This window comes from Agelaius phoeniceus, chromosome 1 (assembly GCF_051311805.1).
Source record: "Agelaius phoeniceus isolate bAgePho1 chromosome 1, bAgePho1.hap1, whole genome shotgun sequence".
NCBI classification, from domain to species: Eukaryota; Metazoa; Chordata; class Aves; order Passeriformes; family Icteridae; genus Agelaius; species Agelaius phoeniceus.
In genome coordinates this window covers 93,129,986-93,152,202 of record NC_135265.1, presented here as the reverse complement: position 1 = coordinate 93,152,202, position 22,217 = coordinate 93,129,986, and the positions used below count along the sequence as shown (strand labels likewise).

The 22,217-nt window shown below is 40.1% G+C and overlaps 2 protein-coding genes across 7 annotated transcripts in view; one reads left to right on the top strand and one right to left on the bottom strand.

The window, feature by feature from the left end:
• INVS (inversin) overlaps window positions 1-12,228 on the top strand; it is an 84,580-nt gene extending 72,352 nt beyond the window's left edge. For 2 of the 4 annotated variants that reach the window (XM_054629548.2, XM_077183391.1), the window contains 5 exons: window positions 1,364-1,665; window positions 2,990-3,797; window positions 7,909-8,141; window positions 9,115-9,195; window positions 11,306-12,227. In XM_054629548.2, the coding sequence (XP_054485523.2) occupies window positions 1,364-1,665; window positions 2,990-3,797; window positions 7,909-8,141; window positions 9,115-9,195; window positions 11,306-11,421 (1,540 nt within the window). In that variant the 3' untranslated portion in view covers window positions 11,422-12,227. Of the gene's footprint in view, window positions 1-1,363; window positions 1,666-2,989; window positions 3,798-6,574; window positions 7,866-7,908; window positions 8,142-9,114; window positions 9,196-11,305 lie in introns of those variants that run through there. The other 2 variants (XM_077183383.1, XM_077183372.1) reach the window with 2 other exon arrangements.
• A 228-nt stretch (window positions 12,229-12,456) lies between these two features.
• Window positions 12,457-22,217, bottom strand: part of TEX10 (testis expressed 10) — a 54,764-nt gene continuing 45,003 nt past the window's right edge. For all 3 annotated transcript variants that reach the window (XM_077183404.1, XM_054629233.2, XM_054629242.2), the window contains exons 12-15: window positions 17,155-17,235; window positions 14,543-14,724; window positions 13,369-13,579; window positions 12,457-12,692 (exon numbers count right to left, since the gene is read on the bottom strand). In XM_077183404.1, the coding sequence (XP_077039519.1) occupies window positions 12,579-12,692; window positions 13,369-13,579; window positions 14,543-14,724; window positions 17,155-17,235 (588 nt within the window). In that variant the 3' untranslated portion in view covers window positions 12,457-12,578. The remainder of the gene's footprint in view (window positions 12,693-13,368; window positions 13,580-14,542; window positions 14,725-17,154; window positions 17,236-22,217) is intronic.

Sequence of the window (22,217 nt, the reverse complement as noted above, 5' to 3'; positions counted from 1 at the left end):
ACATCCCCACATAGTCCGGTTGTGGAATGCCAATATTAATGGAAAGCAGCCACTTTTTTTTTCATGCCAGAGGGAATACTGAATCCCAGGCTGCTAGGAGTGTATTTTTTTAGATCAATTAGCAGCTTTTCAGGTGCAAAGTTCAATCAGCTTCTCCTGCAGAGCATAGCTGATAAGATAGCACTGACAGATAAAGTTAGGGCTCCTGGCTGGCAGCTCGCGCTGCAGTGACACGCGCTGGCAGTGACACCGCTCACAGGATCCGGGGCTGGCGTGCTGCATAACTCACCTGTCACACGCCGTGCTGGGAGGTGATGTGGCAACAGTCTGCACACTGTGTTGGAGCACTGGAAGCAAGTTAAAATACCAGGCAGCTACATGATACGGCATTTACCGCCTGTCCGTTCCAACAGGAAAAGTGTCACTTCATCCAGCAGCCAGGGCTTCATTTATAAAAACGAGTTCAGTGGGAGTAGGGATGTAACATTTGCCGGGTGCAGTTGGGTTTATTCTGCTTGGTAGGAGCAAGAATTTAAAAGATGAAGTGCAATGACAGCCCACTGTATTTCAAAATGGGCTGCAAAATTTTATTCAATGGATGCACCTTTCGTAAGATTGTTCAAAATTCTCTTTTATGGCTACTCCATTAAGAGATGCATGACTTATTTAATACTGGAAATCCAAATGTTACCATGTAATTGGCATACTAGGTGCACACGAGTTTTTAATTCACATCTCATATTATCAGTATTTGTAATTTAAATGACATGTAATGTTTCTGTAAAATTAATTATCCATCAATGAAAAATACATAGCTGCAAGTTAGTACCGGTAGCTAGTTCAAAGTTGGTTTATAATTGTCTGTGCTAACTGACACATTTAGGTACGAAAAAATAATTTTCAAAGATATTTTGTCTTTTGTTAAGTGTTTTTGCTTTTCAAATACAGTGCATTGCATTACTACTCACATGAAAATATTGCTCATTAGTAATTACAAACACAGTTATTAGTATTGTGATTCTTTTTAAAATCCTGTTTTTAATTTTTGTATATTTATAAAACCTCCTAAATTTAGTTGTTTTCAATAAGTGAGTGCTTTAAGATCAGTCAAAACAACTGCAAACTGAATGGGCAGCTGCCTGACAGGGACTTAACCTTCATCAGGCTGTAGCTGCAAGTCAGTTGTTGTTTTGGATCAAGTTAAGACATTTCAGTGCAATATGTGTCCTTTTCTCACCAAAAAATGTCAAATCAAGGATTTGTTGTGGCAGCGTCAGATTTTTAGAGAGGAGTGTGTTCAAGTTAGATACGTGCTCCCAAGATTTAATCTTCAAAATTCTTATGGTATGGGCTGTAATTGCAGGAAACGTGAAGAGGAAAGCAAGAGGAAAGAAGCCAAACTGCAGAAAGGGATGCAGAACGTGGAACAAAGCAAGTTTCAGGTACAACAGAATCCCACAAATCGGGAGAAGGCCCCCAGCGTCCCAAGGTTACCCAGCAAAGCAGCTGACACACAGAGCAAGAGGCTTCTGTCCCTCAATGCTTCACAGATCCAGCCAGGGAGAAACAGCAGAGGTTCACCTAAAGCTGGTCATGACAAAGGGACCCCAAAGGAGAGCTGCCTGTCAGCAGAGCCTCAGAGTGGAGGTCATAAGATCAGGCAAGGTTTGTGATCTTTTTAAATTGTGCTGTTTATCTGCTTTGTCCGCTTCTTGGGGATATTTTATATATAGCACCCATTTTGTCCTTCTGTGATTTCATATTCTTTCATCACTTGAGCAATTTGTGCAGCAGGGTAGAGTTAGATACAGATTCTTTTACTCTGGGTGAAGTAGTGAAAAGCACCAGTACAGTGTCTTATGATGTCTATAAAAATACCTAGAATATGTGAAAATAGGCTGTGGGCAATTGTTCTATTAGTTGCACCATTCAGAGAAAATAAGATTAAAGATATTTGACATATCTGTGGTGCACATGAAAAATGTAAATGGAGAAATGGTAGCTCTGGTTTTTAAGCTGGATTTATCCTCTCATTCAATCCAACTGGTGTTTGAAAGAATGCTATGCCTTTTTTAGGTATGCATTCTCTTTTTGCTACTGAAGTGATGCCAGGAAAGTTGATGGAACAAGGATCAAACCATGAAGTTGTGCAGTGAGTTCTCATTAGGTGTTTTAATCAATCCTCTTGTGACCAAAACCTTAATGGACTTCTTTGGTCATTTTATTGGAATTAAATATAAACTTAGACCCCTTGGGCTGTGAAAACCATGATTCAGTTGTTGGGTATTTTCTGATCTGGTTATCCAGTCGAAAGGGTAGCTTGTAAAGGCATTACAAATACAGCATAATTTCATCAGATTATGGATGATCCAGATGATTTTCTGGAATGACAGTGTATCAAAGATCTCTCTCTTTTCATTTTCCCTCCTACCTACCCTGTAACATCCTGTCTGTTATGTTTCATCCTCTCTTGTCTATTTTTTCATTCTCCTGTTAATTTCCAAGCAGAATGGAAGGTGGATGGAAAATGGGGAATTTTCAGTCTTGCACTCCACTCTGGCTTCCAAGTCACCCTCACCAGAGTATTTAGAAGCAGTGATCACACAGCAGCAAGGGAGAAATAGGAAGGACTTGATAATTTCATGCAGGATGTCAAGGGAAGTACTGAGAAGCCAAGTGCTTTGGGCTTCCTGGGTGAATGGGTTATCCTGTGCCAGGATACATCGTGGATAGAGCAGGAATTTTTCAGGCATCTAACTCAAATATGTTAGAAAGAATACCATTTGTACAACATTAAGCAAATGAAGGCGTCTATGACTCTACAGTGACAGGCAATCATGTCCTCTTCTGATTCTTCCTGCTTGCATTTTTTTGTTCATTTAAGTGAATCCTAGCGTGCCCCAAAGGTCACTGAGCAAAAAAATCAGAGACATAAATTATGTTTTGCTGGGTCAGAGACTGAATTTGTTTTCAATTTCTCTGTCTAAAGATTCACTGAGGAAACATCTCAAAAGCAAGTCAAGCTGTGTCCATTTCCACTGTGGCAAAGCAAATGAGGGAACAAAAGTTGAAGTGAAACCTCAGGTTGCAGCTGCTGTGGAGCCGGACGGAGAGAAGCACAAGGAACACGCTGTCGACACAACGGATGCCTGTGCTAGGAGGAGCAGGAGGCTTTCTGCTCCTGCCTGTAGGGCTGCCAGTGCTGGGGAGAAGCTGAAGGATCCAAGTCAGCCTCCCTCTGGCAGGAGGGACCACGGTGAAGGAAGGGCTGTGCTCTTCTGCGATGTCGGTTGTACCGGTGGAACGGCGCAAAACTCAAAGCCGGGTGAAGCTTCTTCCAAAGGCAAAAGGCACCAGCAGAAACCCAGAAATAAAGAGGTGAATGATAAGAGATGTTCACCAGCTGGTTCTAGTAGACCAGGAAGTGCCAAAACAGTGTTTGTAAGCAGCAGAAATGACAGCCTGCATGCTGTAGAACAAACTGTCAAAGTGGGAAACAATGAAATGGCAAAAAAGGCATCTTCATTATTGTCTGCTGAGGCAGAACCTACTAGGACTGTGCCAAGAAACCCAATAGCATGTTCTGCTTCTGATGACGGTTTGAACTTGGAAAAAACGGGCATAATTGGATCCAGGATTGCAGATGATCAATTATGTTCTGTTCCATGGCAAAGTACAAATATTGAACTAATCCCTTTAGAGATTCGAATGCAGATCATAGAAAAAGAAAGAAAAAGGAAAGAGCTTTTTCGGAAGAAGAACTACGCTGCCACAGTCATACAGAGGACGTGGAGAAGGTAAGATGACTGCTTCAGGGGCTAAAGGGTGAGATACAAGTAGATGTAAATGAAACTAGGCTTGTTGGCAATGTGCTTTATTTTGCTTACAATGTTGCCAGTGCTAAACGAGGCAGTTAATAATCTTTCTCCACAATAATCTTTCTCCACACAAGGGGAAGTGGGTTCCAGTGGTGTAGAATTACATTAGTAAGTTCATAAAAAGTGCAAGGTAAGTGATGACTTTTAATAGTCAGAGAAATCGTTAAACTTCTATTTCAAGCTCTGCTATTTCTTTAGAGAGTGCACATCAGGATTTCCCTAACCCTGGAGTTCGGTGACGTACTTGAAATTGTGCTCTGACCTAACATTTAACCAGATAATCAAACCACAGAATGTTTGGGAGCTTTGGGTGTTTATTGACAAAACTTGAAGGTAGCTTGAATACCTTGATTAAGCAGGAACAACAGCTCTACAGAAAAATGCTTTCCACAGCATTATCCTGCTTTCATGAATGTGTGAGTTTCAGCCTCAGAAATGCAGTCATTCTACAAGTACATGCTCCTGAATATTTAGTTTCTTATCAAAACAGGCAGGAAGAGTATGTAAGGGAAGTATATAATATGCAAATTATTCTTATTTCTTGGTTTTTTTAAACTTTCTTTGATTTTACTGGATGCTGAAAACTATAAATTGCATATGTTTACTAATATTCTTTCCTGGTCTCTCACTGAGTTTAACAGTTTCTCTGAGGGACTCTGAGTTGAACATGTCCCTGGCTATGGCAGGGAGGGTGGAGGAGATGGTCCTTAAAAATCCCTTCCAACCCAAACCACTCTGTGGTTCTGTGACTTCATGCCATATTCCTCTGAACTGTGAGGCAAAGCAGCCACTTTTTTTTCCAGGCTTCCACCACTTCTGCTCTCTCTGCTGCTTGCTCCTTGGCCTTCTTTTCTGATGTAGATCCCAAGTTCCTGTCTTATGGGTTCAGATCACTCAGATATCAAAAGCTAAAGGAAGCCAGGAGGAGGTTAGGAGAGTGTATCTGCAAGTGATGCTGCTGCTGGCTCTGCTGCTTTCCCTCAACACTAGTTTAAAATCCTCTATTACAGAGGGGCAGGCACTTGCTGTGGCTCTAAGACCAAGCAGAACCACGTGTAGTGAGTGCTTGTGCAAATGTCCCCACAAGAACTGGGATCCAAAGCCATGCATTAAGCTGCCTTACCTGCACAGAAATCTGCATTCCATTCACACTACTACTGAAATCTGCATTCCATTCACTACTACTTCACAGACTTTGGATAGGCCTTTCCAAACTGTGCACCTGCTGAAGCAGGGATGGTGTGTGTTATCTCCAAGAAGTGCATGCACTTACTAACCCTTTGCATTTTGGATATTGTGGGGATTAAAGATTGTTTAAGTTACATTTGTTATTTAAATACTTAATAGTGAAAAGTAAATATCTGTCTTCTGTTTGCAAGAACTCATAGAACACTAACAAAGATCTTAAATTCTGCAAAGCTGCAGGAGACATTAGTTTGGCAGTTCTTCCACAGTCCTGTGTTTGCTTTTCTTCCAAACTTGCACATGGTAAATAGCATGTACTAGTAGACAGCAGTAAAATTATACAATGTTATTGTGTAATTCTACGTTAGAAACATGTAGAAGTACATGCTTGAGTTCTGGAATTTCTCTAAATAAGAACTAAATGCATTTGTCTCACTCTGAAAATTTTATAGTCTTGATTTACTTATTGAAGGCAAACACAACAGGAGAGTGGTACTGGTCTACTTAAGTGTCTTATACTTGCTGGTCTCAGGAGAATGTTTCAATTCCCAAATCTGCAAACTTTATAAATGTACTTCTCAAAAGTGTATATTCTAAGGTGTGTGGCTTACCAAAGGTTAATTGCTTATCCTGCTCAGTGAGGCTTACAGATTCTGTGTCTGTGCTCTCTCCTGGGGGGCACCAGGGCCTGTACCATGCTCCAGGGCCCACAGGATGCCGACAGAAGCTGGAATAAGTTGGTTGCTGTCACTGTTGTTCTCCCGCTGGAGTCAAGCTGTATTTTTTAAATATATTATTGCTGTGTGCATACTTTGGCCAGCAGTGGTTTTTAAGATTAGAGCTTCTGTAACAAGGAGTGAGAATACCACTTGCCAGCTTTGTTGTTCTCCACGTGGATATTCCACTTTTCTTTTATGTGCAGTACTTTTGTTGACTAAGCATCAGGTATATTTTAAGGCACCATGTCAGATTCATGTTGTATCAAACTTGGTCCCATTCTCCTTTTTTCTCACTATGATCAGAATGATCTGTTAGGAGAGAGCTGAATTAAAACAATATAGAGCACTTGCTGTACAGATAATTGCCTACGTCTTTCACTGTCAGAGCCTCAGAGTCATTTTCTTGTTGCTAAAAACTACCAGAAGTTCTCTGCAAACTTGAAATCTCGGCTGGGTGCAAAGGTGCAGTGACTGTGAATGGGTCATTTCACGTATCAGCAAAGGCATCTGGCAGTAATTACTGAATTCCAAGAGAGTAGCTTAGTATTCTTTTCTGCTCCAGTATAAAACAGTTCCCCAATTGTTTTTTCTGCAGTTAAGTATTCACTTAACCCATCCTTAGCTCAAGTTATGTTAGCAAGTCACTGCAACTGTGCTCTCTCTTCACTTTCTTTTCCTCTCTTACCGTGTTGAAAAGTTAAAAGTGGCATATTATTTAAGACTGGATCATTTTTTCCCTCTGTCTCAATAATACTCCTGTTCTGAATTCATACCATGCTTCACAACTTGCAGGCCCTGACAAGATGCAGTTGCTGCCTGCATTTATGTACTTCAATGAGCTGCATAACAGTACATGCCTGAATTCTGAAGCTGCACTAAATTAAGATTAAATACATTTGTCTCACCCAGCAAATTTCACAGAGGTAATTTACTAAGTTTATTGGAAGTTTAAAATTATTTGGGCTGTAATGGAGCATATCATCCCCCTTTGGCATTCTAATGTGCTTTTATGTACTCATTTTTTGTGTATGGCTGCTGCTTTGTTTGAATTATGTAGCTCATTGGCTTAGAACATATATTTAAACAATTTGTATTTGGCTTGTTGTCTTTTGTTTTAATTTAGAACTTGTTGAAGAGGGAGCAACAGAAAAATCACCTCTTTCTCTCTCCTTCCTCCTTTGCTTTACCGGGCATCCATCAGAAGCCTTTTCGAATGCCAGAGGGGATGATGATCAATGTGTTTTGGCCTGTTACCAAACACTTATAATTAATATTTTACAAGTGTTACTCAATGCTCATTTGTGACAGGTTTGTACTGGGAGGATTCAGAGTTAATTGCTAAGCCAGTTAATTGACTTGTGAGCGTGAAACGCCGATATCCAATTGAACGCTTATGTCCGATTCCAGCGGAAAAATCCCCAAACAGCTCCTTGCTGCCGGTGCCATTTGCCACCAGAGTGTGAGGGACACATAATCTGCTGCTGCCACTCACAGAGGAATGTGACTGTGTGCAAGATCAAAGCAGCTGGGGCAAGCTTGGGTCAGAAGACAGGGAGCCTTTCAAGGGAAGGGAAAGAACACTGATTGCTGAAAACAAGGCGAGGGGAGCATCTTCAGAGGAGGGGTGGAGAGCAGCTCAGTTTTCTGTAGAGGAAATGTGCAGTGGAACCCACAGGAGGCAGATTTGGTTTGTCTCTTGCACTGATTGACTGAGGACATGAGGTGCTAAGGCACACGAGAAAGTTTGGTGTTACTAAGCTGTGAATATGGTGAAAAAGTGGAAGCAGTGCTGATTATACTGTTACCATAAATATTTATAGTTTTGTCTTCTGATGATTTTCTATTTATAAAGCAGCTGACCAGCTGATCTTGAAGCACTGTAACTTTTGATACCTGTTATGCCAGATCTTTACTAACTGTGTGAAATAATGGATGCATCCAAAATTGAACCCAACTCCTACTTTTTCTTCTGAACAAACATTTCTCATCCAAGTGACTTAGCACATCAGTGGGAGTTCTGTTTTCCCAGTTACTCATGTAATCCACCATGTGAACTGATGCGTGGAAAGCACGGAAGTTAAAACAGGTCACCTAAAACAAGTGCTCTTCTCTTTTCTGCTCTCTAGTTACCAGCTAAGACAGGAGTTGTTTCAGCTCCTGAGTGCTAAGCGGCACTGCAAGGAAGATGAAGACAAATGGAGACAAGAGGCAGCTGCCTTCTTCATTCAGGTTGCTTGGAAGAAGCAGCTGAACCATAGCCCTCTGAAATCAGTTCCTTCATGTAAAAATCTGAAATCTGTAAACAAAACCAGCTCAGCCATAAAAACCAGCAAGCAGTCCATCCTAAAGCAGATATATGGTAATTTTCTTTTCACTATAATTTATTTGTATAACTTTGCTTTTGTTTTTATAACAGAATGTATTCATCTATGCACTTCTTATCTAATTGTTAAGAATTTCAGCTATTTATAAAAATTAGTCTCAGGTGTTCTGGGCAATTGTATTTCTATTTCAGGTTAAATAAACCAAACAATTCAGTGATTTAAAATGGCTGCAGCTAAAGCTGTTTGAATCCCCACACAGCATTATTTCAGCACAGGTCTTGAGCAATCAAATAATTCCGTTGCCAGAGCTGCTCACATGTATCAATGAGGAAAGAGAACAGAGCAGTTAAGCTGGGGATAGCTGGCTGTCTGGATCATGGTTTGGTTTGTTAAAGCATTGTTTTAAACTTGATTGTTTGTTTGTTTGTTTTGTACTGTTTTAAAAATATTTTCATACGAAGAATATGTTCCATGTTGATAACTTTCCTGTATGAAGATGTGGTCTTTATGGCAAGAGCAAGATTATCTTTTATAATTTTGCACTGCTTTGCATTGTGCCTGAATGTGCACATGCAAAGGAATGCATCTGCAAGAAAAGGTAGAGGAAAAGTATTGCTTCTAGACCTTGAGTTCCTTTACAGAGTGGATCACTGATGGAGTAAGGATATGCTAACCATATGTACTTTAACAGGTGGTAAGTCACTTCTAGCATGGCTCTGTAGCTTTGAGAACCAAAAAGGATAAAATAAATAAAGCTAATAAATTTATTTTCCTTTTTTTTTAAGGTAACTTTTTTTTTAATAGCAAGATGTATTTTAACATTTGTTAAATTTCAGTTGTGGTTGTCAACAATTTTCTGTCATATGGAATGTCTCATGAGTTTCCCCATAAAAAATGAGAGTAATTTTTAGGATAAAATAATGCTGTAGCTTACTGAAATAGTTTGTAGCTATGCACAACCACATGTCTATGTGATAAACACAGAGCTGTTCACATTGTTTGTTAAAGGGCGCTCTCAGGAAGGCAAAGTGTGTCAGTCAACAAGATCTCCTCCTAAGCTGAAACTTTCTGACGTGCAGCTGGTCTCAGGTAGGACACATCCATTTTAAGAATACTTTGATGTTTACATACCTGAGATTGGTTTCTCCTTAGATAAGAAATCAATCTGCTTAAGGACTGGGCTGTCTTATCAAAATGCATAACTACTGGCAAACTGTTTGTGATTGCACATTCCTTCTTTCACCACTTTTGGGCTTAACTGAGCACTGCACTTTTATCCTTGAGTGATCTGGATGAAAAACTTCTTTACTAAATGCCATTTGTCAGACTTTTTAAAGTGTATTATGGACTTACTTGGGGCTGGGAGCTGTGGTAATGTTGGTGCTTCACCACGTGAAGGTTTAGTGCCCTGCTGGGCATTTGGTGTTCCTGGCTGTGCCACACCTCAGTCACACAGGCCACAGCTAGATGGGAACACAGCAACTGCTTCAAGGAGGCAGAAGTTCAGGTAATTTGTAAAGGAAAGTAAAATATATTTTCCAAGTAGTTTAACACCACTCTGAAGTCAGAAGGAAATCTGACAGTGGACCTATCCTTGAGTTTGTTAAAACTGTAGGTGAATTTCTGCTTCACTAAGAAGAGACAGAGGCCTTTTTCTTTCAGTGTCTGGGAACTGTTTTAATTAAGAGGCACGACCAGACAGGTGTTTGATTGCCACTCTTCATGCAGATACAAATCTAAATTTTAAAAGAGCTTTTAGCTCTTTTTGTTTAACTTTTCATGACAACAGATTTCCCTGTCTTCTGAAATAAAAAGGCTTTCTCTTGAGGCTGGAGTGGCCTTTGCTTTCATAACTTGGTGACGAATAGGTTAGTGATAGGAACTCTGCCCAGTTCCTTTAGAACACTACCTACTTTTATTCACCTAATAGGAGCTCAGGGAACTTTAGCCCTTACTTAAAAGACAATAACATGTTTTTCATCTGCCTGCCTTTGTGCATGACAACATTACGTTTGTTGGAAAAGTTCAGAGCTGTCAGTGGCTAATGCCAGATGCTCCGTTTCTGACGTAGGTGCCTGGAGCAGGTCAGAATGGACTGCTCAGTTTCACTCTTCCCTTGCAGCAGGTACATCTGGGAAGGTGAAGGCTGACTGTCAGCCTGAGTTTTAATGTTCAGAGAGCTCATGGAAGAGGCATGCAGTGACAAATCTGTGATGCAGATTGACACCCAACTCAGTCAAACACTTTGGAAAGGGGGGTACACAGAAGATGTGCAAAGGAAATGTTCAGTAAAGGGTGACAGGTAGAAAAGGGATGGGTTATAAAGGCATGGGGTAAGTGCTTTGGAATATTCTGGCAAATAGGCCCTTTAAGATTGTTACCATTAGAACATTTCAGAACTTGAAAGTTGTTCTTTTTCTAGTTTGTTTGGCTTTTAAAAATAAGATAGATTCCTTTCGGCAGTTCAGCAAGTTGCACTTAAAAGAGGTGCTCTGCAGCAGAACCAGACAGCCTGGTTCTTTGCTTCATTGTGGACATCAAAGTGTGTTCAGAGTCGCAAAGGAGCAGGTTTTGCAACTCTTGGCATTAGAAAGACGTCCTTAAGATGTGCTGAGTTCACACCCTCAATGAAACATTTGGATTTGCACTTGGGATGACCCTTTATCCCATTCCAGCTTGGAATAAAGCACTGAAATGTTTGCAGCTAATCTTTACAAACCTGGGGAAGGAAAACACGTGTATTATTTGTAGCACATTACAGGACATAAAAAAACATTGCAAGAGCAATTCTGAGTACTCACTTTAGCCCCTGGACTAGTTTCCCTGACTTTCTAGAAAGAGCCTCATGTTGCTAAAGATTGCTCAACACTATCTCTTTCTGCTCTTCAGCAAATTTAGCCAAGAGTATATAGAGTTAGTCTGGAGCTCTACATTCATTTATGGGGGTGAACCTCACTGTGCCCATGAGAGGCTGCTGAAGTCCCACGGGCAGCAGCAGCATCATCAGTGTTCCACACAAGCTGTACCCAGTGCTGCAGAGACCAAACTCCACTGGGAGACAATCAGCAGTGAGATGCCAGGAAAAAGGCATTTTCTACTCCCAGCAGATTTGCTGCTTATGAAATCTAGAACATAGTGTAGATGAAGCTGCTTTTCACCCACTAGGGTTACTCATCAAAACTATTTTGTTTTTTTACAGTGAGCAACTTACAGTGTGTTAATTTGTTGGAGAATATGGGAAAATCAAGGCAATTTTCATACAACATGAGACCAACCACTGCTGCAAAACCAAAAAATACAAGACTGAAGCATTAAGCAAAACAATGTTTGGAATTTAAAATCCATTCTGGTACAGCTGTTATCTTTCATAATGTATAAGCCATCTATGATGTATTAAACTTGAACATTTTCAGTTTTGTATTATCACAGCATTACATGCCAAGCAGACTGCTAAAGAGCTGGACTCATTTTGTGTACAAACTGTTTTTTAAATGCAACTGTTAATTTCTTTATCAACACAGGATGAAATCTGAATTGCATTTGAAGACAGAAAATGAAGCACTATGCCCAGTATTGCAATAACACTGCAGAGGCAATCAAAGCTTTCCATTGCAGAAAGTAGGAATTTTTAACGTGTTTATCAAACAGCGTTTCAAAAAAGAGGGAAACTGTACTAAAGATACTACAGTTCTGAGAGACCAATGTTCAATTTTACCTCAAGTTCATTAAATTAATTCCAAAATCCAAGCAGGAATGGAAGAACAGCCTTCATGCTCCACCTCTCCACTAAAGAAAAAATTGTTCCTTAGCTAACTATGGATTTGGAAGGAAATGTAGACATGTTGACATAAAACACTAAAGAAATTGCTTTCACAACCTATGGAAACTATAAGGGCTGTGTTTTCTACCCTTTGAAATTATCAGCATTTTTTTAAATAACTCTTTTTCTATGTGCATTAAATAGAGAAGCAATAAAGATGGGCCCTACTGTAGAGAAAAAAAAAGTTCTTGTAAAGCTTTAGAGCTGCCACAGTGTACAGCATTTACCTTGCACAAAGTATTTAAAAATATGAACTCAGCAAGAATAAAATGTTACTCTAAAGCATATTGTTTTCTAATGTTTTTCTACTTAATATTTTTCTAATGTTTTTCTACTTAATATTTTTCTATTGTTTTTTTAAATAATGTGATGTTTCAAAATAATAGATGAGCAGAGTCAGTTGAAGTCTGTTTCTCTGCAAGCTCTTCAGCATCAAGGACTGGATTGGCTTCAACACCCCTCACATTTTACTAAAATGCTTTCCAGTAAGATCTACCTTGCTTGGAAAAAAAAAAAGGCAATAGAGGTAGTGTAGTTCTCTGTAAAATTTTTATTGTTTCACTTACAAAAAAATTGACAAGCTTTGTTCCAACATCTTCCATTCAAAACTAAATAGAAGTAAATGCTTTACAATAAATGCAGTTTGACCTCTTCAATATACTGTGTTTATAGGGCCAGGTGTCTGGGGATGAGAGGCAAGGTAGATGTTGAAACAGTAATGGAGGTCTGTGAGCCACTGCTCCTGAACTTCACCACTCTTCAGTGTCTAAAAAGGAAAAAAAAGGTAAAACTCAAGTACTTGCAAAACTTGGCTTTGTTTTTACAGATAATCAGGTGCACTGTTAAAGGTACAAGATAGCCCTGTTCCCCTGCACACAGTGACACTGTTCTCTTTTACACATTTCAACATCATGTGTCTGTTAAAGCCCAAATAATAAAGTGTTACAACTGGGTACACTAAGTCATTGCATTACCAAGTGTGTGAGTTAGCACCAGATGTGCTTTCCTTACTCTTAATTAGAATGGCTCATTTACTTTGCAATTCTGCAATTTATAGAGAATCAAAATGCAAATGAGCATGGTGCTACCAGTGCAGGAGAGTGCCCCTGCCCAGTCTAAGGAAAACTGCTACCAACAGACCAGACCAGACCAGCCCAGGAATTCCCTCTTCTCAGGATTATGTAGGTGGCTTAAAAAACCCAACAAATACAAATACAATCCACCTACAGCAGAACAGCACAACAACTGGTTGTGGCATTTTCAACACTAAAGAGAAACAATCCCCTCCTAACCTGCAGGTTAGAGAACACATTCACCATAATGCCTTACATCTGCTTTCACCACCACTGTTTGCAAACAGCTCTTCTTGACCGTTTGCAATGATTTTTAAAAATAAACACAACATACATGTGGTGTCTGGGAAACAAGAAGGAGTTTCATACCATGATGTCCTTGATGATCTGCTGCACCAGAAACTCGTTAGTGATCATATGGCTCCTGAGCTGCCCGTGCTGCATGAGCAGGCGCAGCAACTGCGCAACAACAGGCAGCTCTTCTCGGCAGATCCTGCTCACTTGCAGGCTTTGCAGCATCAGCCTCAGCAGCCGTGGCAGGAGTGCTAATGCAGAGATGCATGATCTCCACAGCATGTCCCTGGGAGGGAAAGGTAATCAAAACTGAAATGACTGAGGACACACATTTCAAGGATGATTCTGTGAACTGGCTGCATGGCTGTACAAGGAAAGCTGCTTCTGTGGATCCAATCACACCAGCTGCGTTCACCAGAATTAGTGGCAAAGCAGAAAATCTGTACCAGAAAATGCCAAACTTGAAAATATTCCAGAATTTTGTACAGCACTGGAAAAACATTACAGCCCTGTCCTGGAAGCTGTCAATGTTGCTTAATCTGTCATGCAGTGCAATTTCTGCTTTATGCAGCTGTGAAGAGGCTTTTGTTTCAGTCACTTTTCAGGTACACCTGAATCTTTGTTTAAGATTCATAAAGAAGTTAAATAATGGACTCAGCTATTTGTGATATGCAAATCATTAAATACAGTAAGAGAAGAAGGACTTGGGCTTTCAATTTTCAGGAAGCTTTTAACAACTTTTCTGTATATGGAAAAGTTTGACCTGTTTAAAGACACTCCTTCATTTCAGGTGAATTTATTTGAACTCGTTATCTGTAGCTTTTGGGTTTTTTAAATCAAATGGCTTTGCAGTCTATGTAATGATGCCTAAGAAGTTTTAAAACTAAAAACATCTGATCAGTTAAGAGGATGTATTCATAAAGCCAAATCCTTTACATGGTGCTTTTCAATGTATCTGATGAAGCTAAGGTCAAAGATTAAGGTATAAATATCCAACTTTACAAAATTAGGATGGTTTTGACATCCAAGTAGAACGATTGGAGACGAAACATTCTTCAGTTACAGTTTTAAGTGATTCCTGGTAACTTTGCAGGTATTTTTCTTAAATCTAAGTACTGATTTGAAGTAAGCAAAAGAGAGACAGGGAAAAAAAACTCTGGGGGGAGGAGGGTAGTATCCTTTCATTTCACATCTCTAAATACTTGTGGCTGCAAAGATAGAGACAAGGTGGTAAGAAGAACAGCTTTACCTTTTCTGTAAATGTTCTGCATCCTCTCTGTCTATAGTTAGCAGAAAGTACAGAAGACTGTAACAACAAGAGGCCAAGAACCTGTGCAGGTTTTCACTTATGATGCAGGCTTGATCCAAGAGCTTATTTATGGCACATAGAACAGATCCAGCTGTGCTATCAGGTATTACAACCAATCCAACCTGTATTAAAACAAGACCAAAAAAAAAAATCAACAACCCAAATTCATCACTTTATACAGAAGATTTTTTGCTGGGATACAAACAAACTTAGAGCTTTCCTGTGGTGACACCTATTACTTTGTTTCTGTTCAAACTCTACAGACCACTGCCTTTTTTCAAATCCCTGCTTTCCCAATAAATTGACACCCATACCAACAGAAGGTTAAATTGACATCTTCATTCCATGCCTTCTAAACAAACATTCCTCTCAAACACATTTGCAAAATACAGCACTGCTTTGAGCCTTGCTCTGAATGACAGTGCAGGCACAAACAATCTTCTGGGCAGAACAGGTCTTTCCTTTTAAGCATATATCATGGGACTGGGAAGGCTTTCTGAGTCTTGAAATGGCAGTGAGCAGTCACTAAGGTAGAAGGAAACTGATTTATGCTTCAGAAAGGAAAGCCTCTACTGGATTTTCACCAGGGTAAGTCTCCTCTGAAGCCCAACAGGAGCTTTGTGAACCAAGGTTAATCAAAGCTAATGAAATATATGGTGAGCCCAAAGTGGGGTGATGCTCTGCTGTTGTTAAAGAGAGAACATCATGTTCAGTAAGGATTTTATAGGCATGATAAATAATTTAGAAAAAAAATCTTGGTTTCTGTAGAGGCAGTGAATTAGAAAGCAGTTTAAATTTTGAAGTACTATGGAGTAAGTACCCTACATTTTTGTCTTGTAAAGCCATAAAAAAATCATGCACTGCCAGTGTGGCACCATTTACCTTTAAAGAACTATTTAAGGAATTTGAGAGTAGTCTAATTTGCTCACCTGCAAGTACACTGTTCTAAGCTGACTGAGTGAATTGGTTCACTTAACAAGGTCAGCTGTTTCTTTCAGAAATGTTTAGAAAAAAGATCAATAAAGTACAAGCTACAGAAATGTGAAATGTGTTTCATTCATACCATTACTTGTGAGAGGTAAGAGATACAGAACAACTATGAGTTGAAATTTTAAATCCTTCCAGCCTAAGACACTGGGTGTATTTCAAGGCCACAAGCACAGATTGCTGTCCCAGGCTGACCTGTGCCAGTCAGGTGGAGAGGCAGGAGGAGGATGATGATGGTCTTTTGCCTGACAAAAGGTGGGACTGCAGCTGTCAGCACGACCCTGCTGAATACTACAGGACACTGAGGCAGCAAACAATTAAAATGAGTAACATTCTTCCTGATCAACTGTAAGTAAGAAATAATGGCAGCGATCTAGATGGATAAAGAGAACCATCCTGAAGACAGCTGAGCCAACACTACTGATGGAATGTGCTGGTCGGCCAGTCTGAAAGATGACAGGAACAGAGACATTTCAATTTATGCAAATCCAGTGGATGAGGCTGCTCAGATAAGTTCTCATATAGGATGTTGCCTCTGTGGTGCCTTTGCTCCCTGAGAGGTGTCAGCAGCCAGTTGGAGACTTGGGCAGCCATAAAACCCCATTTAATGGTTTGCTCTCAAAGGGACAGGGCAGTAGAACATATACCCTTTTTAAAAGCTGGTTAAAGTCAGCATCCACCCCTAAAAATCCAGACTATGGTTATAGGTAAGCTACTCCCTACAGAAGCTTTGGTCTAGTAACTTCTCAGTATGGCTCCAAGCAGAGAATGGCAGACACTGGGTAGATCACAGAACCACCCTGACAGCAGGGCAGGAGCAGACCTTGTGATCCCCCCTCTCATCAGGCAGCATCACAGGGAACTGCAGATTCTGTCCCTGACCATTCTGTTACCCAGCTCTGGCTTTGCCATCCTCATCTTCAGCTCAGGCATGTTCAGGATTAGAAGACAGGCTGTAAAACCCACAGATTGGGTCAGTTGGGACCACAGTGGTCATCTGACCCAATCTCAAAGCACACAGCACAGGATTGTGTCCATACAGTTCCTGAGTATCTCCAGTGCAGGAGACTCCACATCATCTGTGGGCCATCTGTTCAGGGCACAGTCAACCACACAGTAAAGTTCTTCCTCATGTTCAAGAGGAGCTTCCTGAGCATCAGTTTCTGCCTGTTGCCTCTTGTCCTATTGCCCAGCACCACAAAGAACATGGCTTCCATCACCTTGGCATTTTTTAGATACTTACATACATAGATGAAGTAAAAAACCTCATCTAAAGCTGCTGGTTGCTCTTTTGAAAAGCAAACCAAACCAAGAAGTGTTTTATTTATGGACAAACTGCCTTGAAGACAAACTCAAGTATTCACAAATCTGAGCAAAATGACCCATATAAGTTTAGATACCAACAGTTATTATGTACTTTTTAAACGCCCCCAAATCTTGTTTAAAGCTTTTTCAAGTACTGAAATTATACATTAAATACACAGGATAAGTGGATTTGAGGATTAATGAGACTGCTAGCAAATTTCACAAGGAAGTTTTAACATAGAAGACAAAACGGTACTTACCAGATATTTACAGATGCCTGTCTGGAGAATGTCAAAACACTGACTTTGTGAAGGTATAGTGGACAAGCTGTGACAGATCACCTGTTTTAATAAAACAAAGTTATATTTAAGCACTCCAAATGCAACCAGCAATCACTCACTGTGCAGTCATACTTTGCTGACAGACCTAAATCCAAAGAATCTACAGGGACACGCAGCAGCTTTGTCTCAAAGTACTGATTCTTTCCAGTGGAGAAGAGTAGCATTGTCAACATAAATTGTTCTGTGCTTAAAGAGATGATGGTCTTTTCCAAAAAACCATTAGGTTTTTTGGGAAAGGCTCTCTGCATTCTATCTGGGTGATAGAAGGCCAAAAATGTTCTATCAAGCTAGACTGCCACACCAAGCCTCCAAATGCCTTTCCTCGGAGCTGAAGAATTTCAGAAAACAACCTCCCAAATAACTGTATCAAGCATGAAACAGAGGGGTCACAGTGAAACAGTAAAGTAATACAAGAAAGAAAACTGTAGCAAAGATCAATTTTCAACATATTTTCCTCTTCAGTGCCAAAAATGTCACGGTCAAAAATGATACAAAATGGAAAATCTTGTTTTATAAACTGCATACAACTTTCTGGTGCTTGTATAAGCAGGCACTAGCAAACTACCATGAAATGTTCTGTCTCCTGAATAGGGTAAAGAAACCAGAGCTCCAGTAGAACTGCTGGTAAGCTGTACTGCAGTCCTCAGAAGATGGCTTTCTCTGTTCCTCCTTTGCTTCCCCTCTATTTCAATGATTCACAAACTAGTTGGAGAGCTTGGATGCCCTCTCTGTGTTCACATTCACTGCTTATCTCACCAGAGTGGCAACTAAAGCCTCTGGAGAAGCCACCATGCACTGCAGAAGTGCATTATCAGACCATGAGCAATTGTGATGTCCTGCTAAGGATGAGGAAGATGGAAGAACCAATAGGTGAGGAATGGAATCTTCCCTTTGTGCTTAAGGGAATCAGAGAGCAGCAAGATCAGATGTTTGGAGGATGAGAGAATTCAAGTCCGTGAGGTTTTACAAATATTTTAACTAAGCAAAACGCATTTCTCTAAGATGCCTCATGACTCAAAATCTAAAGAGAACTTGCACAGGAGGATCTGACCTGAGGGATTAAATTCTGTGATAGTGTTTTGGTTTTGAGACTTTACTTGAATCAGGCAGGTCAAGACACCCAAACGAGATAATGACAAAATAGAACATATCAACCCTTTTTGTGTCAAAAATAATAGTCCACAACATTTGCAGCTGGAGGATGGGAAAGGTTATGGAAAGAACCATTAGCCCAAAGTCCTGTGGTATGAAAACTCAGCCTTAACTAATGTGGATGCCAGTGGCAGTTTAATCAGAAATGGCAAAGAGGCACCATTTGTGGTGATACAGAAGCGCACTCAGCTTTTTCCAAAATTACATGCCAACCTGTTTTTAGCCCTGCTTATGCCAGCCAAATTCAGGAGATCCTTAACACGTCTGCCTAGTAGCACATAACATTGTTGGGCTGTCAGGACATTGCTCATGTTAATCAGTATCACAGGTGTAGTGCAAGTGTTTTGTTTGAGTAGCAGGACTGTTTAAAAGACAATTTCATAGATACTCTTGCACTGAATACATTTACTGTACATTTATTTTATAATGAAACAATATTATTAAAACTGAGTACACTATCCTAAATATAGTAGGGCTTTTGTCCACTGTGATTTGAAAGTGATAAAATATTAAGTACTCTGGAATATTCCCAAGAAATCCCCTCAAAACATCTGTGTTATTAGTAGTGTCAAGGAATAAAGTGAAGCTGCAACAGAGGTTATTACTGGGGACTGTCATGTCAAGGACAAATTGTGACACCAATCTGACCTGGTATTTTAATGAGCAGCACTTACACAAAAGGTAAAGCTGCACTGATGAAATCTGTTGGGTGACAGCTCCAAGCTGAGAAACCCTGCCAAGGCAGGAGGACTGGACTAACCTATGGAAAAGATCACACAGGTTTGATGAGTAACAGCTACAGAAAAAAATTCAGTGAAAAAAAGTGGTGGGTCATGTGCCTGGAGACTGATAAAAACTTCTGTATGCAGCTATGAATTTTACCAGTTGGAAATGAGGAGGAAATTCTGTAACAGCTGACCACAAGTGGTTTTGATACAACCACAAAATGGTCAGATGTTACTTCAGGATGTAAAAATAAAGATAATCCAAACAGAAGTGCTCAGATAGAATAAGGATCATCTCTCCAATACTACTCTGTAAGATCTTACTTAGAATTAGACCATTTCTGACATACTGTGCAAAGTAGGAGCCACACATTTTCAGGAAAGGCAAATTCAAACCAAAACAGACAGAAAAATTGCACCAAGAGAGATCCTGTCTTACCACTGTCATGGCAAAGAACTGAACCTGCCTGGGCTGGCAAAGTGACACCCAAGAAGGGATCTTACTGTCACTTACAGAGTGCTGAAAAACGCTGCACCAAAACAAACGTAACCAAACAACAACTAAACATAACAATGATCATGGCTGGCTGGGAACACAGATTAAATGGAAATTGAGAAGGATGATTATGAAAGGAGAAAACGCAGGAAACATTTGTTGCTCATAGGGCAGAGCTTGGGCACTTCACAAAGGGGTTTGCCATGTGCTTGTGAGCACATCACACCAGACACCATCTGCCAGAGAGATCCCTTTTGATTCAGTACAGACCCACAAATTAAAGACCTTGAGGGCAAATCCACCAGGCCCACCCAACAAAATACAGTTTCATTATTAATATTTCACCCTTAGGACTATGTCCCTGGAAAAAGCCCACCATTCACTGAGGCTCTCCCTGAGAGGACAAGTTGTAGGAGCATTTCATTACAAGTACAATATGCCCTCATGGCATAGATTCTTCCCCAATTGACAAGGAAAACAGGCACTACTGGACAGCAGCATAATTCCTTAGAAAGGCTGTGGTAAAGTGCAGGTTGATTTTTTCAATCTATTAGATCTTTTGGACCCTCAAAACAGCACCACCATTCCCTACATCACTTCTGTTTTCCTACAATTAAGTGGGAGAGGCAATTCTTTTCAATTCCATAAATTAAATCCTGCTTGAAATGGCTTTCATACCAAATGCCTGTTATAAAAAGTGTAACTGAAACGTTTTTAGACATGGAAATGAAAGGAAAAGAAAACTTAATTATCACATGAAAATTAGTATTTTCCCTGACAATTTATTTTCCTTAGGCAAGGTTTTGCATGATTTTTAATTTCCATAATAAAATGTCACAGCTGATTCATTACATTACATTTGATTAACATTTATCACATTTTTGGCACATTCATAGATTGATTTTGGACCAAAGCCAGAGTAGTTTTGTTTCAGAGCAATCCTGAAGTGAATGGACTGAGAACAGGCATTTTTAATCAGTGAGGGGTGGGTTTTTTCTTTTTGAGGCAAGTATTTTATAACAGGTTTGGCTTAGGCTTAGACATTTTATTGGGGTGTTTTTTTTCTTTTCTTTTTGATTTTGTTTGAATATTCACTTGAATAAATTAATCTAAAGAAAAGAATTCTCTTAAACACAGGGACTATCGGTAATCATTATGCAGCAAATGCTACAGGCCCCGTAATCCACTGGCAGATTTTCAAACCAAACCCTATTGATCACACAAGCCCAAGTATCACGAGCCACACAGCTGCAGCAGCAGGTTCCCTACTGGTGCTTGGGGAAGTCATTGCTACAGGGGCCTCCTTGCCTGCCACACTGAAGACAAACTCCAACAGCAGCCAATCACAAAAACAACAAAAAACCACCACAAAACAAAACAAACAGCCCCAAACAAATCAAACAAACAAAAAAGGCTGAAAAGGCCCCTCAGAAGCACAGCCTGACCCAGGTTTTTTGGAGATCCTGACACCATAGAGTATTTTATTTCAACTGGATGAGTTAAAAGCATTTTTGCCACTGACAGCCCCCCTGACTGACAATGCAATCCCACACAGGCTTTTCACAGCTCTAATGCAGAATCAGAGGAATTCATCAGTTGCATGTTGTTCATCTCTAAGATGCTCTTGCCTTCAGAAGACAGAGTTGGGATGAGCCAAGGAAGCCCAGGCTCAGTGTGAGACCTCATGGAACAGGAACAAGCACACCTGATGAACCGACACTAATGTTTTGTTCATTATTGAACAGCTCCAACTCCCTCAATGCTTCCTGTGACACAACAGAATCCTGATTCAAGGTCTCAAGGAAACGACTAATAATCAGTAACTGTCCAGAGAAATTTTTTGTATTATTTCAAGTTTAGTCATGCTGCAAAGTATTCTTTTTTCAAAGAAAAATACTCACCTTCCTCTGAAGACACACACAAGCAGGAGCACAGAGAGGAACCGAAGCAAGAAGGAATGATAATGGATGGAGTATTTTAGCATGACACTGTGTGGAGTCAAACCAAAGGCAGTTCAGACTCCCTAAGAAATGATTTTTTTAAAAAAAGAAAGTTGGCACACAGCAGATACTATAACCTAAGGTGAACTTTAAAATATATCTTTCAACTCCCATTGACATGGACCTCAGACATGGATAACTAAAATGTAACAGACTGTTCTGCAGTGAATTCCCCAGCCCTTGTGAAATGCCTGTTTGGAGCAGGACTGTATCCAGTGTAACATGTTAGTGCAGAGCGTAGAAAACGAGAAGTTTTCAGGTGATGGGGCAGGCAATGAAGCTTGGCTTCTGAAGCTTGGCCAGCTCCCCCGAAGCACTCTCACTTATCAGACACTGTACTCCCCTGACAGGTGCTGCTTCTCTTTCTGAAATAAATTGATTTGACAGGGCAATATTAACAGTGCCCTGAGTTGTTGAGAAAGCTGCGTACAACAAGAGATCTTTGTTCATCTGCCTTGGATAAGCTCACAGGAGTGGATATGAAAAATATTCCTGATTCACTGACTCCAGAAAAAAAAAACCTAACAAAATCCCATAAAAACCTCCACATGAAAACCCTACACACTCACAATAAAACAAAACAAAACCTAAGTTAAAAAAAGAAACAGC